The sequence below is a fragment of the Trematomus bernacchii genome, unplaced genomic scaffold (genome assembly GCF_902827165.1).
Source record: "Trematomus bernacchii unplaced genomic scaffold, fTreBer1.1, whole genome shotgun sequence".
NCBI classification, from domain to species: domain Eukaryota; kingdom Metazoa; phylum Chordata; class Actinopteri; order Perciformes; family Nototheniidae; genus Trematomus; species Trematomus bernacchii.
This window is the reverse complement of record NW_022987782.1, coordinates 2,843,241-2,860,210: the sequence shown is the minus strand read 5'-3', so window position 1 is coordinate 2,860,210 and position 16,970 is coordinate 2,843,241. Positions and strand designations below refer to the sequence as shown.

The following is a 16,970-nucleotide window of genomic DNA, read 5'->3' as shown; positions in this document are numbered from 1 at the left end:
GTGCAACTTTGCCAGAAACACTCAGCTAACTTATTAAGCTTGATGTGATAAAATGCCTGCCAATGTGGCTGCCTCAGCAAATGTAGCTCACACTCCTAATTAAATGTTGGGGTTATAACAATAGTGGTCCTGATAAGAGAAGGGGTTGTATTTCTTTAATGGTCCTGCGAGTGTGTTTTTGTAGCTCGTACAAATCAGTTTCTGGAGTCTTAAGTGGTTGTGCTGTTTTTCTTAGGTCCCATAATGCTTTGGAGTGTCTAAAATAACTCTGATCATCACAAGCCATCATTCCCCACACCTCCCCTACTCTCCCATCTTTCCTCTTTCCATCTGTGAGCCTGTTCTCCACCTCACCCCGAAAACCTTGCCCTTAACCCCTGACCTCTCGCCTATTCGTCACTTATAATACCAACCTCAGGTGCTATCCTGCACATTATTTCTTCTTTTCCTTTGGACACTACACTCATCATTTCCAAATCCTCCCTAATTCAACTTGATAACCATGTTAAACAAAAGTGTACAGTGCATCCAAACAGTGTAATGCTACAACCCTTCGAAGTACATGAGTAAACACTTTTCAGCTTGGGAGCCACAGTGCAATTAGCTCAGTCAAGCTGGTGATATACTGCTGTGTGTAGTACACTGTGTGTTTTATTGCCGTGCACTATAGGGACCCACCAGACAAAGGCCCACACACCCTCAACCACGGTTTAGAGAACATAGCTGTCTAATACTCCCTTGGGGTGGACTGAGTCCAACTCTCTTTATTCCTGATGCTTCACCTCCATCAGCTCGATGAGATCAGTAGACCTGGAAAGTCTCTGCTCTATACTCTGCTTTGGATGTCTCTTTTTAACAGCGGCTCATAGCTTCCAAGCGCTCTCCTTGTCCCTTTCTTCATCCCCTACCAGCGCCACCTTGTGCTCTGGTGTTTACCACACACTGACTGGGCTCATTAGCCCTGGTCTGGTGTGTCCTGCCACATGCCTTTGCCTGGCTATCCTGTTCTGTCTTAGCATTGCTAGAAGGCAAATGTGTCCTTTGTATCTCACTTACACCCCAGTATGTGATGTCCTTTCCTTATAAGACCATGGCTTTAAATGAACCCCGAAGCTTGAATCCGGCCTCGTTCTTTGGCCCATACAGTCCCTTCTCTTTAGGATCCATACAGCTCGCTGTGTGCACCCTTTACCTTCCATATGTCATTCATGGTCCCTTTGCTCCGCCAGTAGCCCTGGTTTGACTCGGTTCCCTCTGTGGACATAAAGTCATGACCCCTCCCTTAATGTAGCCCTCCTTATTCTCCTCTCTACCAAACTATCATTAGTAGCATCACTGCACCCAGGGTTGTTCAAGGCCTGGTCCCGTCTGAGAGACCTGGGGCCTGTCAAGAAGGCAGACCAGCAGCCGGTCCTCATGGCTCTGGTATGATGTGTGTGTCCCAGCTGACCTGTCCCGGAGGCTCTCACACACACACACACACACACACACACACACACACACACACACACACACACACACACACACACACACACACACACACACACACACACACACACACACACACACACACACATTCTTAAGCCAAAGCTACTCATTTGCTGTTGTAAGGTAATCTGTCCCCCTTTCTCTCTGTGGTTCCCCTGAGAACCCACTGCACATGAAATCATCTTGAGAGGAAGACGGGGGGAGTGAAAAAGATGAACAAAGGCAGAATGGACAGGGAAATATGAGAAATGTAAAAGGAGGGTAGCACCGAGCTGTCAAGAGGATACTGTACAGGCCTACTTGAGGAGGACATGGGTAGAAAGGAAGCAAGAGCCATGCTCTTCACACTCACAGATCGCCCCGGAGAACTCTACAGTGCAAGAAAGCCAAAAATGTGTCTGCTCGCTATCTAGCTATCCCTCCCACCTTCCCCATTTCTCTATGTTTATGATTCCCAAGCAAACTTTAGATGAGTACATGTCAACTATTTTTTATTATCATTAAATCCTTTAATAATATGTTCTCTTATTGCCAGTCCATATAAATATTCCTAAAAAGAGAAAATAACTTCCTAAAGGAGCAGGCCTTCTGTTGGTTCAGCTAAAACAGGGAGACATATTTAAGATCTGCAATCTCCTGTGTGTGTCCGTTTGTGAAAGAAGAGTGCTTAATGTGTGTGTCCCGAGTGGTCTAACCAGGGTACACTTCCTACGATGTTGACATACCTTTGAATATCTTTCAATTCTCTCAGAATTCTCACTGTTTTTGCAGTGAAGTGTGAACCTCAGGTCACACACCCGCTGCTCTGTTTCCATTCCCTCCCTTCCACTCTCTACCCCCTGATTCTGCTGTCACTCATAACCATAAGATGCATTAAAAGGGTTGATTGAGGCAGTCCCGTCCTTAGAGCCTACTGTGGTCTAACACTTGATACAAATCATACCCATACGTGAACACCCAGACCCACACACTCGGTGATCAAATGTTTCCTAAGGCCTGGAGTCTGTCAGGCCTCTCACTTGAATTCCTCTCTTTCTTGCTCAGCATGCCTTCACACCCCAGCATTTGCCAACCAAGGTGGAGCAGTTCATAAACACTTTCAATTTTCATTATGTTTAATCATTATCTTTTTTTTATATAATATATGTATAAGAGAGAGCAATGAATAGAGAGATGGATACAAAAAGATTGATACATCAATGATAAAACGCCAGCTATCTCACACACCCACCCACCCACCCACACACACACTGTCCCCACCCTGCTGTTTCTCGGTGCTCTGGCGTGTGGTGTGGATAGTTGGAATATCTGGCTGCTTGGTACAGGATGCAGCCTCGCACATGGAAATCCCTGTGGTTAGTGTGGTTAGCAGTGAGAGGGGCGTTATAACCCCCCTACATTTGGGAAGGACTTTTTAATTGCCTAAAAGGATCATTCACAATTTGAATAAATTATAATTTAGTCCAGGAGCAGGCTTCTACTGAGGAACTCACACTCTCTCTTTCCGTGTCTTTGTGTGTTGTTGTTTTGTGTGTAATGGTTTCTGTGTGTTTGTGCGTCGAGGTTGTGCTGGTGTCCGTGTGTTTGGTTCCCAGGGGTGATGAAGATAGCAGCCCAGGACTATTAGTTTGCGGTGAGATTGGCCATGTTTTTGGAAGCAGGCATGACAGGGAGGTATTTGGTATGAGTGAGAGAGTTTGTGTGTGTTTGTCTGTACCCGTGTCTTTACATTGAAGTGTGTGTTGTGTGTGTGTCCTGTGCTCATTTCCATAGGCTCTGTGTCAATCTGTTCCAGTTTCTAACCTACAGCAGAGTTTAACGTGCACAGCTCATTATATTAAAAACATATGTATTCTTTCAAATTGATCAGCTCTTTTTTAAAGTAGTTTTTCAAATTTCACCTGGCCCATTGTTTAAGAAACACTGCCCTCAAGTGAAGTGGTTTAGTTGTGCTGCTCATCAACGTTGTGTCTTCTTCACTGCATTCAGCCGAGCCTTTGCAGATATTAGCTCCAGGTTGACCCACACATGACTGATCAGAGAGCAGCCGATGAAAGGGGCTGCTGTCCATCCTGATCCCTACAGAAAACCTACACGTTCCTGCTGTGTATCCTCCGAGCTGGGATAGGCTGACCTCTTTACACTGGCATTCCCTAATAGTTTACACAATAGTCAGAGGTGAACATTGAATCATTGCATGTTACATTTTGTGTTTGAGCTTACATTTAAAGTCCATACAGTGATTTATCTTGTACTACCACACTCTCTATCTTGTCCAGGCATGTCAAGAAACAACCCCCTAGTGGAATAACAATACATTCAACAATGTGATTACTAAGGCAAAGCCAAAGTCGACAATATAAAGTATATTTGATTAATTAGATTCAATTTGAAGATGCACAATTGAACTATCATGTATGTTGTGTCTTTGGCACCAAGCCTTAAATGATGTGTGAGTCAGTAAGTCAGTGAATCATCATGTCTTCCTGGGTAGGAGAACCATAGACACAGTCATGGTCGGGTTACAGCCTGCTCCAGGTCACATGACATGTCTGTGGTGAGGGAGCAGGACTTGGCTTTCTTACTCAGCACAGCTCAAATAATACAATAGTAAGTAAAGGTTAAATGAAGAAAACGATAGAGGTAGAACGAACCCTGTATTAACATCAATCTATGTCGGTGCGTGCATGCGAGCGAATGTATCTGTCTCTTTATGGAGTCAGCCATACAGATTATTTATGCACATCACATCACTTTCATGTTCCAAGGATGTGAACATTTTCTTCACAGATCACAGACTTTAGCTTTGAGGTTTGTTGAGCCTTCAACTCTGTTCATCCCAGCAACTGGACCTCCGTTCTTAAATCTATCTAAACCTGCTGACTGGACAGTTCAACCAAGGAGATTGCAGCTCCTCAGACATGTCCAAAGTCCTTTTGTTAGTTTGTGCTCTTATGTTACTGGAGTGCTGAAGCTGCTTCTCCCAGCAGTGCTAGTTGGGAGCAGGCTTGGTTAATGATTCATAGATTACGTCTGGAGAAGTTCTGAACCCCATAAAGAGACAAAAGAAAACGTTTCAACTTCATGCTGCCAGCAATGTTATTCAATCAATGACTGCTTAATATTCTAGGGACCCATTCTCATCTCTCTACAACCCACCAGTTGGTCCTCGGCCAACCATTGTAAAACAATGTACATTCCCAAGCTTTCTTCCACAGCTGCAACAGCCAAGATTTCCATGAGAATCACAGGAAGGACAGTGACTCTCCACCTTCAACACCACTTCTTAATTTTGTCTTTGTGAAATTCAATCCTATTCATCCTTCCAAACTCATCCCTGATTATCAAGAAGACTTTGTTTTCTCACTCTTACTGACATGCTGTGAGATTTGATTTTGATTACACGTAGAATAGCTGTTGAGCCATTGGTCTGTCATGACTGTGGGGGGTGTCTCTGTGTGTGTGAGAGTGTGTGTGTGAGTAGCTGGTAATTCCACTCCCTGTGTATTTATTCCCAGAGGAAGCCTTCCCTCTGACATGAGGAGATTAGTTTAATTACCATGTTGATGAGAGCTGAACAGCTAGAATCTTATATTTGTTTTTCTATGTAAATCTTTTTAAACATACCAATATGTTAGCATTTTGAAAGCTATGTTTTCATCCTCTCCATCAAACACTTGGCCTTGAAACTACAACAAAGAATGTTAAACCACAGGTTTCAACCCTGTCTGGACAGCAGAAGTGTTTCTGGTTGGTGTCCACACGACAACAGTGTAGGTATGTTTTTATGACGCGGGGCCACATTGTGACCACACAATTATTCAATTGAGGTCCAAGTCCTAACAAGTTCACCAAACCGGGCTTGTACTATGACAACAGTTACAGAGTAAGGTCTCTCACTGTGGCTTATGTCTTTTGTTTTGACAAGCTTTTCATTACGTTTTGTATATTAAGAGTAATATTGGAATGAATTTGAAAAAAGTATTTGATTTAACCCACACTGTAGTATAAATATACCGTATCAGTGTGTAAGTAAAGGTTCAAGTATTCTATTAAATGTCCCATAAAAAAGATACGAGTCCAGAGCAAGCTTTAGTTAGGAGTGAACACGTATAAGTGCTGTCTGTTAGATGAGGTGAACTCATGTACAGACAGAGGTACCCAGGTTTCAATACTGCACTAGTATTTCATGCTTCGAGAAAGCATTTCATATTCTAAAAAATATTATATAAATATTATAAACCGCCATAAAGTCACCAAACAAATCATGATTTCCTAATTTAAAATAACGACTTGTAATGTGCAGCTTCCCATGACCTGAACCTTGAACAACACATAAGGCTTTGGTTCTCTCGTGTGTTTCCTCTGTGTTTGACAGACCAGCATGTCTTGTCTGTTTTCAAGTACAGCTGTTGGACAGCAATAGATACACACACATCTTTGATGGCGTTGAGCGCAGGACGCAGCGATGGTGCCCTTGCATACAAGTTACCAGGGTGGCTTAAATGCTTATACCCACAGCTTACATCCTGTGAGTTAGACTTATTTGAATCAATAATCTCGGCCTGGCTTAACCGGCTTGCTGTTTGATTCTCTCCTGAATTAGAGGACAGGGAGGTGCAGGTGAGGAGTCAGTGAGCGCTGGCGTCCCATTGGTGCTGCCCTGAGTTCAGCACCACGGACAGCACCTTAATGTTGCATGACCAATCCCACAGGAATAGTGCTGCATTCGGGTGTATTGCACACAGTAGGAAGTAGAGGTCACATGAGACCCTGTCACCCAGGAATACGTCGCGATATATTCTGTACAACCCTCATAAAAATAATTCCAAAAAAAAGGACATTTTAATGAGCATCACACATTAAGTATTCCAACTGAATTATCTAGATTTATAATTATATATATTTGTTTCAAACCACTTTGTGCTGTATACAGATGTTCATTTTTAGTTGGATGTGGCTAGGCAGATCCAGTAAAAGACACAAATCCACATGTGTTTCCGGCATCCGATAGATCAAGAGAAACTATTTGAGTGAATTAACATGATGTGGTACATTTTCCTGGGCTTCAGTGTTATTTCTCAATAGACCACTCTGTGGTTAGCAGTTGCTGTTTAGGATTAACCCAGGCGGAATTTGTTTTTTAGCAAGAGAGCCTGTGGTTTCATCTCAGGGAACCAATCCTCTCTGTAGTGAAGTGTTACATTGCACTATGCATTGCATTGTCAAACCAGTGGAGACATCAATTACTCTCATGTTGCCTGAGTCTAGCCTCCTGTTGCTGGTGGATCAGAGGCCCTCAGGGTATTGGAGACTACGGTCTCTGATTGCACGGTCAGCATTTAATCAAGAGCATACCACCTTTTCTTCACTTATATGTACAGTATGTGTGTTTTTTGTGTTTATCTGAACAAATGTGTCTGTGGACTGATGTGTTCCTGCCCTGATGTGTTCCTGCCCTGATGTGTTCCTGCCCTGATGTGTTCCTGCCCTGTGCAAGCTTGGAAAGTCGATAAAGTCATGAACAGGTATTGGAGAGTAGAAAGGATGAGTGTTTGGGTGCATATAAATCTGAACATGGTGTAGCGAAACTATTTATGTCTTTGTTCGTAATGTTGCATGCCCAGGGCAAGCCTTTGTTTTTGTTGTGTTCATAGACACAGACAAGGTCTCTGTCCTTCCAAGGGTCCTGGACCACTAACTCCTTCAACCCCCCATGCGGTTTACAAACCTCTCTGCTCTCAGACAGTACTCCTTTGTCAGCTCCCTTCATTTGATGCAAACACTTGCCGCTCTGCGTCTCATGGACCCCTTGAGACCCTGGATGTCTAAGATGCTTTGGTTGACACCAGAGGGAGGACTATTGAACAATGTTAGTCAAGCATAAACCTCTTAACGTCTCCTTTCTCAACCACGGACCCACACAATGCATTCTCTCGGTACCTTCTTCCAGCTCTCAAACCGCTTCTTAGACTTGCAAATCTGGGCTTTGATGTTGCACTGCCTTGATTCTTTTGTCAGGGATGGGGAGTCAACGAGGAGAGGAGCATTGCAGACAGCTGTTAAAGCAACCATAATTCCCTCATGTTACACGGGTTAGCCCTCACTGCCTTGGCAAGGATGCTGTTTAGTCTCCTTCTCTCTTATTATTTACATGGTAGACAGTTCAAGTGTGTCTGCCTCTCTGCATTCTTACCCATACTTATCCTTTCCAGAGGACAAAGTATTGCATATTCTTTGGTTTTGTTGTCTGGGTATAAACCTGTTTCTCATTTGTTAGGTGGCTAGCTCCCTGGTCCCTCAGTTATTTCACCAGACAAAACAGGCCTCTGTTCCACAACCCTCTTTTTCACATCTACGCCCATGACATTAAATAAGACAGGCAGTACAGAGACTTGTCAGAATACTTTAATCACATCATTTTCAAATGTAATTTAGATGTAAAGTTGAATTGAGTGGAATTGATGAGTATCAACTATCAACAACTCACACGCCTCTTTGGGCCTTTAGTCAAAATGAATGTGCAAAGCTACTGGTGTTTTTTAATCCTCTACGTAATGTCTCTGAGGCTCAAATCTCCTATTATAGTCTGAGTGAGGCAGAACGAAGGAATGGTAGTGATGGGTGGACGACCAAAGACGACCTCGGTTTTGTCAACTCTTCTTTGCAGCATCCAGGAACGCTGATTACATCTCCACTGCGGACAGACTCTTCATCTGTGTTATGTGCGCCCAAGCACATTCCTGCTGGAGGACAATAGACGGATAGTGGTTCCAGTGGCAGGGAGACTCAGAGTGTCTGCTGGAGGACAATAGACGGATAGTGGTTCCAGTGGCAGGGAGACTCAGAGTGTCTGCTGGAGGACAATAGACGGATAGTGGTTCCAGTGGCAGGGAGACTCAGAGTGTCTGCTGGAGGACAATAGACGGATAGTGGTTCCAGTGGCAGGGAGACTCAGAGTGTCTGCAGGAGGACAATAGACGGATAGTGGTTCCAGTGGCAGGGAGACTCAGAGTGTCTGCTGGAGGACAATAGACGGATAGTGGTTCCAGTGGCAGGGAGACTCAGAGTGTCTGCTGGAGGACAATAGACGGATAGTGGTTCCAGTGGCAGGGAGACTCAGAGTGTCTGCTGGAGGACAATAGACGGATAGTGGTTCCAGTGGCAGGGAGACTCAGAGTGTCTGCTGGAGGACAATAGACGGATAGTGGTTCCAGTGGCAGGGAGACTCAGAGTGTCTGCTGGAGGACAGGGGTTGGTGGCGTTTGGTGAATGTTTGTGAGTGATTGTGTGCCTAACCAACTGCATGTGTTTCTCTGGTAATCTGTGATGAAAACCCACATTATCAAAGCATACATGTGAGTGTTCGCCATCTGAATGACATGATGATGTCACCAGGCATTTACCAGGAAGTTGGTAGTCATGGTTTTGCTTATGATAGACTGTTATCCTACTGTCTTTTACAGGAAACATTGTTGCTAATGATGTTCTCTGGGACAGGATTAAGCAATGAACCAGACAGTAGACATGACTTCGTACCCATAATGGAATTTGGTTTATTGATTGACTCGTTGAATATAACTTAGAGTTTTGGCAGATGGGGTCCTAAGAGGTTACCCATGTTTGGGTTCTGCATTTAGTTTCCATGGCAACTGTTACATGTTAAAAAAAGAGTTTGAAAAGCTGAATATTTCAGAAAGTATAAAATATTTTGAAAAAGTTGAAAGTTTCCCATCATGTGCTGAAAAGGCTGAATATTTTGATATTTGAATGGTTTCTGTAGCTGAAAGTATGCTGAAGTTATTGAGAGCCAAACTTTTTGTTGAAATAAGAAGAAGACGGAGAATAAAGAAACAGAAGAACTATAGTGGAATGCTGTTGCACAGCATTCCACTATAGTTCTTCTAGTGGAATGCAGCACTGTCTTTTTTACAGCATTCCACTATAGTTCTTCTAGTGGAATGCAACACTGTCTTTTTTACAGCATTCCACTATAGTTCTTCTAGTGGAATGCAACACTGTCTTTTTTACAGCATTCCACTATAGTTCTTCTAGTGGAATGCAGCACTGTCTTTTTTACAGCATTCCACTATAGTTCTTCTAGTGGAATGCAACACTGTCTTTTTTACAGCATTCCACTATAGTTCTTATATGATAAATATGTTTGACAAAAGTTTTCTATACCGTGACCCTGGTCATGTTATACAGTTGAATGCAGTGATAGAAAAAAGTCTGATTTGGACTTAAATAAGTCCAGCAAGAGGGTCTTACATGAGGGCAAACCTAACAGGCATCTTTATGTTTATGTAAGACCCTCGGGGGGTATTTCATCGTTTTGGTTCTTGAGGTGAGAGATCCTCGAATTAGAGCCAATGTGATCATGGTTTCTCAACATGCCTGGGGGCCCCAGAAGCTACATGAAATTATTTAAGTTTCAAAAGTATGTGCAATAAGATTTTTCTTTTTTTAAAGTTAAAACATAACCCTCTCCTGATGAAACACAGAACATAACTATTTCATTATGCATATGGGCATTTGATTACTGTATTGAGTACAACAAATGTGAACCTATGCTTTCATTTGACCTGATTCTTATTAATCCACATTTTTCTAAAAAGCCAATCAACTGGTGAATTCCTCAGTCAGTTGAAACCTGCTAGTGTTAGTGCAGCCTTAAACTTGTGCATGAAAGCACAGCATGAGGCTGACCGGGTTAAGTCAAATAGGTCCCAAAGAAGATAAACAGCTTCTTATTTTTCATTCTTGTTATCCTACGTGTCACTGCTGGTGTTTTGTTTTTTTCTTCCACTGCTTGAGTCAGAGCAGTGATGAATTAAAACAAGAGCAGCAGGCACTGTTTCAAGTTTGAGACATTATTATGACTTCCGGTCAAGTTGAGCGAGAGGGGGACGAACGGAGGGGTTAAAGGAGAGAGAAGTGCCACAACATTTTCACCATAATTAACACAAATAGAGTTCCTCACAACTTCTTAAAGTCAGGGGCTGATACTAAGAAGTTACTGAACATTTGAAGTTGACAGCAAATGTAAAGGTTTTAATTTCATCCAGTGCCAAGTCACTCAAACATAGAATAGGAGCAGAATGGCAGACCACTATGATCTTAACTAGTCGTGGTTGTAATGTCTGTGGTGGTTTAGGGAATCATCTTGTGGTTCTGCACCCTTAAGCCTAACCTTACCCTCTGCCCCCCCACCCTGCCTGTCTACAGCCACGTTCCCTGTGAGAAAGTCCAGTGAGCAGGAGATCAGCTGGCCTTTCCACTCAGCCAACAGGGAGAAGGGATGATCTTGAAGAAAGTCAATTCAGGCTTTGATTAAGAATGTTATTGTAAAGAAATATGCCTTCAAACGGTGAGGAGAGACTGGAGCAGAGAAACATCGAGGGTCCTGACCAGGGTCCCCCATGCTCTCTGACCTCAGGAGTCATTTGTTTTTCTTGCTAAATGTTTGGCACATTGAGGCGACGAGCCAAAGTGTAGGACTTCAAAAAGTGTTTCACTAGTTGCAACTCCTCTGGGGTTGTATAGCCCCCACCGCCCCCACCCCTGTCTTTCATGACTTTCTCTCTCACTTACATTCTTGTCTTTTTCATGTTCTCTCTCCTCCCTCCCTGACTGTTGCGAGTTTGAAGCAGTGTTGGCTGACACAGAGTTCAGTCGGTAGGAGGTCAGCCTCGCGGCCTCGGGAGGGGACAACTCCTCAGATCTCTCTGCGTATTTATGATTCTGCTCCCGTATTGTGACCATAATATCATGACAACACTCACCTTGTTTGACAAATGAGTTCCCTCGTCATGTATGACCTCACTGTGGCTGTATGCACGGATGGACATCTGAACAGCCCAGTAACCTACTGGTGTGTGTGTGTGTGTGTGTGTGTGTGTGTGTGTGTGTGTGTGTGTGGTGTGGTGTGTGTGTGTGTGTGTGTGTGTGTGTGTGTGTGTGTGTGTGTGTGTGTGTGTGTGTGTGTGTGTGTGTGTGTGTGTGTGTGTGTGTGTGTGTGTGTGTGTGTGTGTGTGTGTCGGTGTCGGTGTGTGTGTGTGTGTGTGTGTGTGTGTCGGTGTGTGTGTGTGTGTGTGTGTGTGTGTGTGTGTGTCTGTCCCCTAAACTGCTGCTTTTACCCACAGAGAGCCGCTAACCAAACTCTCCATCACCAAGACATAACCCGTCAGGATGAGACTCACTGTCTGACTCGTGGCATGTTGAGTCCTTTCATCATCTGAAGGAGAGAATGTTCACAAACCTGCTTTATGCATATTCAGAAGTCCGAATGTGGTCATCTCTTAACACAGCTGATGAAGAGAGCCTCACAAACAGGTGCTAGCTGATCTTCAATAGGGCGCCCTTCCCCAAGGCCAAACACTGTACCGTACGCACGGAGAAACGTGAACTGAGGCAAGGACAGAAGGGGAGAGTTCATATTAAGAGACATGTTACATTGTGTCCATCGTGTGTGTGTTGATTTAGAAGCTGGGGGAATGTATCAAAGGCTTCAGAAATGTGCACCTCATCACACTTTAAATAGGTTAGTGTTGTGCAATGATATATCATCTAAACCACTGTTGTGATCAATATGTAGCTGTCTTAGAAATCATATTAAATATTGTAGCCCTGCTGCCATTTTTGTTGCACATAATACAAGGAATTATGTGGAAAATGGTCGGAATATTGTCACCATTGTAAAGTAGTTTGGATGTGAAATGAGTGTGTGTTTACCCCCAGACACACACATGGATGTGTTCAACAGTGAACAAGGTCTATGAAGCTGAAAGGGGTGAGATCCAAACGACGTGCTTCTTATTTAGACGTGTAGAGACCAGAACCCTCCACATCAAACCGCACAAGTATACACACACACACACACACACACACACACACACACATATGCAGCCATAATGAGCTTCCACATCAGCTGTTTCCCACCAGCGAGTTTATTGTGTGCGACCTCTTGTTTCTACTTCCACAGCAGCAGGTCTGCTCAGCACCAGTAAACAGGAACTTCGTTGTCTCCCTACTTCGGCCTACAAAATTGTTTAAACAAAGAAAGCTGTTATTTACTTGCCTTTGCATGGATATAAATAAAAGACAAGAAGACTAACCTCTGATGTGTCTTCTGTGTGTGTTTGTATGTGTGGGTCCTGCAGCTGCTGCACATCTGCATCGAGGGCTGGGGGAACTGGCGCTGGTCAGAGGCCTTCAGTGTGGACAACGTAGGGACTCTGCTGAGGACCATCCAGTACAAAGGACGCACAGCTTCACTCATCATCAAGGTGACGCAGCTCAACGGGGTCCAGAAACAGGTACAGACTGTCTTTTTTTTGTTTTTCTTATGTTTTCATTGCTAACAAAGCATACAAAACCTCTTAAACATCTAAAAGTGTGCACATCACTCTCCCTTTTTACATTCTTTGCCTCCTCTGTCATACAGGCTCTTTTTCTTTGGCCTCATTTCCATAGCTTCTCCAGTTATTCCACTGCCTGCCATTGGCTACCTGGGAATAGCTGCTGATAGCTACAGGATCAAACAAAGTATTATTCTCTCACTGTTCAGGTCAACACACATTTTCTTTGTGCTGTATAATGTAGTCTTTATTTGATGAGAGATCGTGCCCATTGGAAATGCTAAACCCTCATGGCTTCATTTCTCTAAAGTCACTAATACATTTAAACATATTCTTCATAATGAAAAGTTAAAGCAAATTCATTGTCTATTGCAACTTAACAATAAACACTATACAAAGATTACAATTACTTAAGTCAATTTAAAACTGCTACATGTCTCCAATGCTACTTTTCGCTAGATAGAGTTTGCTCAGTTGTTGTATTTTTGTCATGTTTGGTATTTCCTTGTAAAAAATACATTGTGCATTTAAATTGTATATATAAGCTGTAAGGTTAACCAAAATAGTTATTGAACTTTGTGGTCAGTTTCTACAATAAAGAAGAGACCATGGTTAGCATAACCCTAATGTTGGAAAAGAGTCTACAGAAAGACAGTCACCCAGTCCTGGCTACACTTATTATTGAGTAGAATTGTGATGATAAAATACAACAGTAATAAACAAGGCCAAGTTTTTTTTTAAATCAAGAAAATAGAGGGATGGTTCATATTATGTTCCCGCTAACCTGTGAAACCATTTGTAAGTGGTTCAGAAGTACTACATGCCTGGCCGTTTCCCAGCACTCATTTTTGAATGAGCAGTTGTTTTCATTTGTATGTTATTATTTTAATAGTTGCGTGGATAACAGCAGACTTTTTTTCAATTTTCATAATCTGTTTGATTACACTTAAACAAAAGCATATGAGCTCAAAGCCATCCAACAACACATTGTGCCCCATCGATTCCCAGAGAAGATCTGAGGAAATCAAAACGTGAATCATGGTTGTTTTTTTCCACGAATACAAGGCAGACTCATGTATTCCTGATAATGCAGAGATGCCGTAAGATTTTAGCGGTGACACTTTGTTATATAAACAGTGTCAAGTGTCGCACATGTCTCTCTCCCGTCCTCCAGACAAAACAGACGCAGCTCTTGCATTCCTTCCTCCGTTTGTCCCAGCCAGACTGTGTTTACTTCTTGTTCCCATTGCATCCAGTGTAAGGGAATGAGTGTTGGTCACATCCAATCACAACACAAAGCTGAGAGTGGGACAGAGGCTGCCACTACAGAGGAAATGGTCTCCCGCCTGCGAAAGCATACCTCATCTTTTGTTTTTTTTGTTATCACTCAGAGCTGTGCAAACCCTTACTGCTTAGCGACCCCCTGGTCTTTTATTTTGAAGGCCCCCGTATATTTTATATTGGCACCTTAAAACAACCCAAAAATCACCCTTGTATATATCTCTGTCACTCAAATACACATACACATCTGCAAACACACATGTATTCTATACATATTATACACACTGGGCACACGGATGCCCGTGGGGAGAACACATGTGAAGACAGGTGCCCCTACTGTCATTACCAAGTCATCTGTTGATTCTTTCTATTTAAAGGGTTGAATCATTTATCTATAAGAAAGAAAATATTGAACAAAGCTTTACATTTCTTGGTTTATTCAAACTGTACACAGTTTTCAATCATTTTCATAAAAGTGACAAGCAAAACTTCTTCACATCTTACTAATTTCTCAGATTTTTCTGTCAATGATGGCAGCCAGGAAAATAAATAATGTTATGGCTAACCCTAACCCTAGCCTGCTGACATGAGTTTGTTTGATTTGAGGGACTCTCCCCTGTGACCTTCCTCTCTGCAGGTGATCATCTGTGGGCGGCAGGTGATGCTCAGCTACCTGACTCAGCACATTGAGCTGCGGGTGGTGCAGCACTACGTCGGGCCTGACGCTCAGACCGTGGTGAGGGAACACTGTGACTGTCTGGAGGCAGGGGCCAAGCTGCCATCATATGTGCTGGAGGACGCTGAGATGACGGAGCTCTGTGTGAGGGCCAGAGGAGATGAAGACTGGTCCCAGGATGTCCAGCTCGAGAGGAGGGAGAGGGGCCCCAGCAGCTCTGTGGTACAGGTGTGGTAACACAAACACACTCTTTAAAGGCCCCATGTCATGGCCATTTCTACTGATCATAATTCCATTGTTGAGGTATACTAAAATAGATTTATATTGTGCAATTTTCCAAACTCACATTGGTTTTCTCATACAGCATCTCTGTATAGTATGTGTATTCACTCTCTGTCCTAAACGGCTTGTTGGAGCTCCTGCCCCCCCCTCCCTATGAGCCCAGTGGCCACCTGCGAGACAGCGAGACACAGCGAAACCAGCCCGAACGTCCCGCCGTCTCAGGGAGGAGAAATCGGCGGAGCTGCAGCTGAGAAAAGATTGAGTGTGTGTGTGTGTGAGGAAGTCCGCGGATTGGTCAATTTGTACCAATCCACGGACTTAACGTAACGGCTCCGCGGACGTAACGTAACGGCTCCACGGATTGGTCAATTTTGACCAATCCACGGAGGGGTCGTCGTTACGTTACTTGGTTCCCGGAAGAAAAAAATTGAAAAAGAAAATCTCCAACGAGGCGTTCTGGGGCAGCATAGGTCTTTTCTGTTTTAGAGTTTTACTTGCTACAGGGTGTACTTTGAGGGTTTGTGACTTTGCAGACCGTTTACATCAGGGGTGGGGAACCTCCGGCCTCCGGGCCGTATACGGACCGCGAGACCATTTGGCCCTCAAGGTAATTTATAAACACACACAAAAAAGAAAAAAATTAAAGAAATCTAGACCGCAAAATAATTAAACAAGCGAGTGCCTGTTTTTCCTGGCCAAGCTCAGGGTCCTTGAACACAACACGAGCCTAACGTGTCATCACGTGGTATATGTCTCGTCCAAGCCCCCACGAAGTGCGCCGGACTCTGAGGAAAATATTCGTTGTGGCCAAACGGCGGTACTACACTTCCGTTAGGTTGCTGGGCCTGGAAACACTTTTTCCCATTGACTTACATGGGGAAAGAGTGGTCTGTAAATCGTTGGATAATTGTTTTGAAACTAAATAAACTACCCAGTATGAACGTTTGTATAGCCCTTATTAAAAACATTCGGTCCTCAAGTTGTAAAATGTGCTAATAACGTTATTCTGAGAGTTATTTCCCTCGGCATTATGAACGCGCATCTAACCCACGGGACCGCGCCACCCGGCACGTTCATGTTACGCGTTCAGTACTACGTGCGTTTTACCTTTACCCATGGATGCACAATAAGAACGGACCCATATCGCCTTACTGCCAGCCCACGGAGCTGTAATAATGGATATATTGCACATGTTTGCTGTAATTCATCATTTGTAAAATATTATACTACATGGGCTGTATGATTAAATCTTGTACCGTAAATGTTGTATAAAATAAAGTTAATATTACCGACGTAGATTAACGTCCCTGTAGCTTCTTATTGCACTAAGAAGCTTATTGCACTGTATATATATATATATATATATGTATGTATATGTATATATATATATATCCCGTAGGTATATGTATGTGTATATATATATACTCAAAAATACATATATTTTGATATATTACCAAGTGGTTTCATGTACAACCCACACAAGTATCATGCTAAATGAAGCTCTGTTGCTTGGATATCACTAGATCCTGTTACAGCGTAATATAAAAGTACATACCGATTGATGTGTAAATTAGCATAATTACTAGCTAGCCGCTAGCTGCTAACTGCCGCGGCCGCCTCATTAATATCAAAATCCATCATATAGAGAGGCGAAGTCCCTCCCCTTCCGGTTGAGCTCCATGGGACCTTATTTCGGAAAGGTTATGCATTGAAGTCAATGGAGAGAGAAAGATTATCTTTCGATCCCGTTTGAATTGTGCCACGAATTACACATATGATGTTTGTCAATTTAAAAGATAATTTTACAAGTCAAAACAATTAAAATGTGTTGTAAAACTGTGAAGTAACACTTTTTTTTGTGTGAAACCGTTCAATGAACTACA

The 16,970-nt window shown here is 43.1% G+C and overlaps 1 protein-coding gene across 1 annotated transcript in view; it reads left to right on the top strand.

The window, feature by feature from the left end:
* LOC117497404 (vacuolar protein sorting-associated protein 13B-like) overlaps nt 1-16,970 on the top strand; it is a 392,696-nt gene that overhangs the window by 333,465 nt on the left and 42,261 nt on the right. The window contains 2 exon segments of the mRNA XM_034149383.1: nt 12,651-12,806; nt 14,767-15,033. Coding sequence (XP_034005274.1) covers nt 12,651-12,806; nt 14,767-15,033 — 423 coding nt within the window.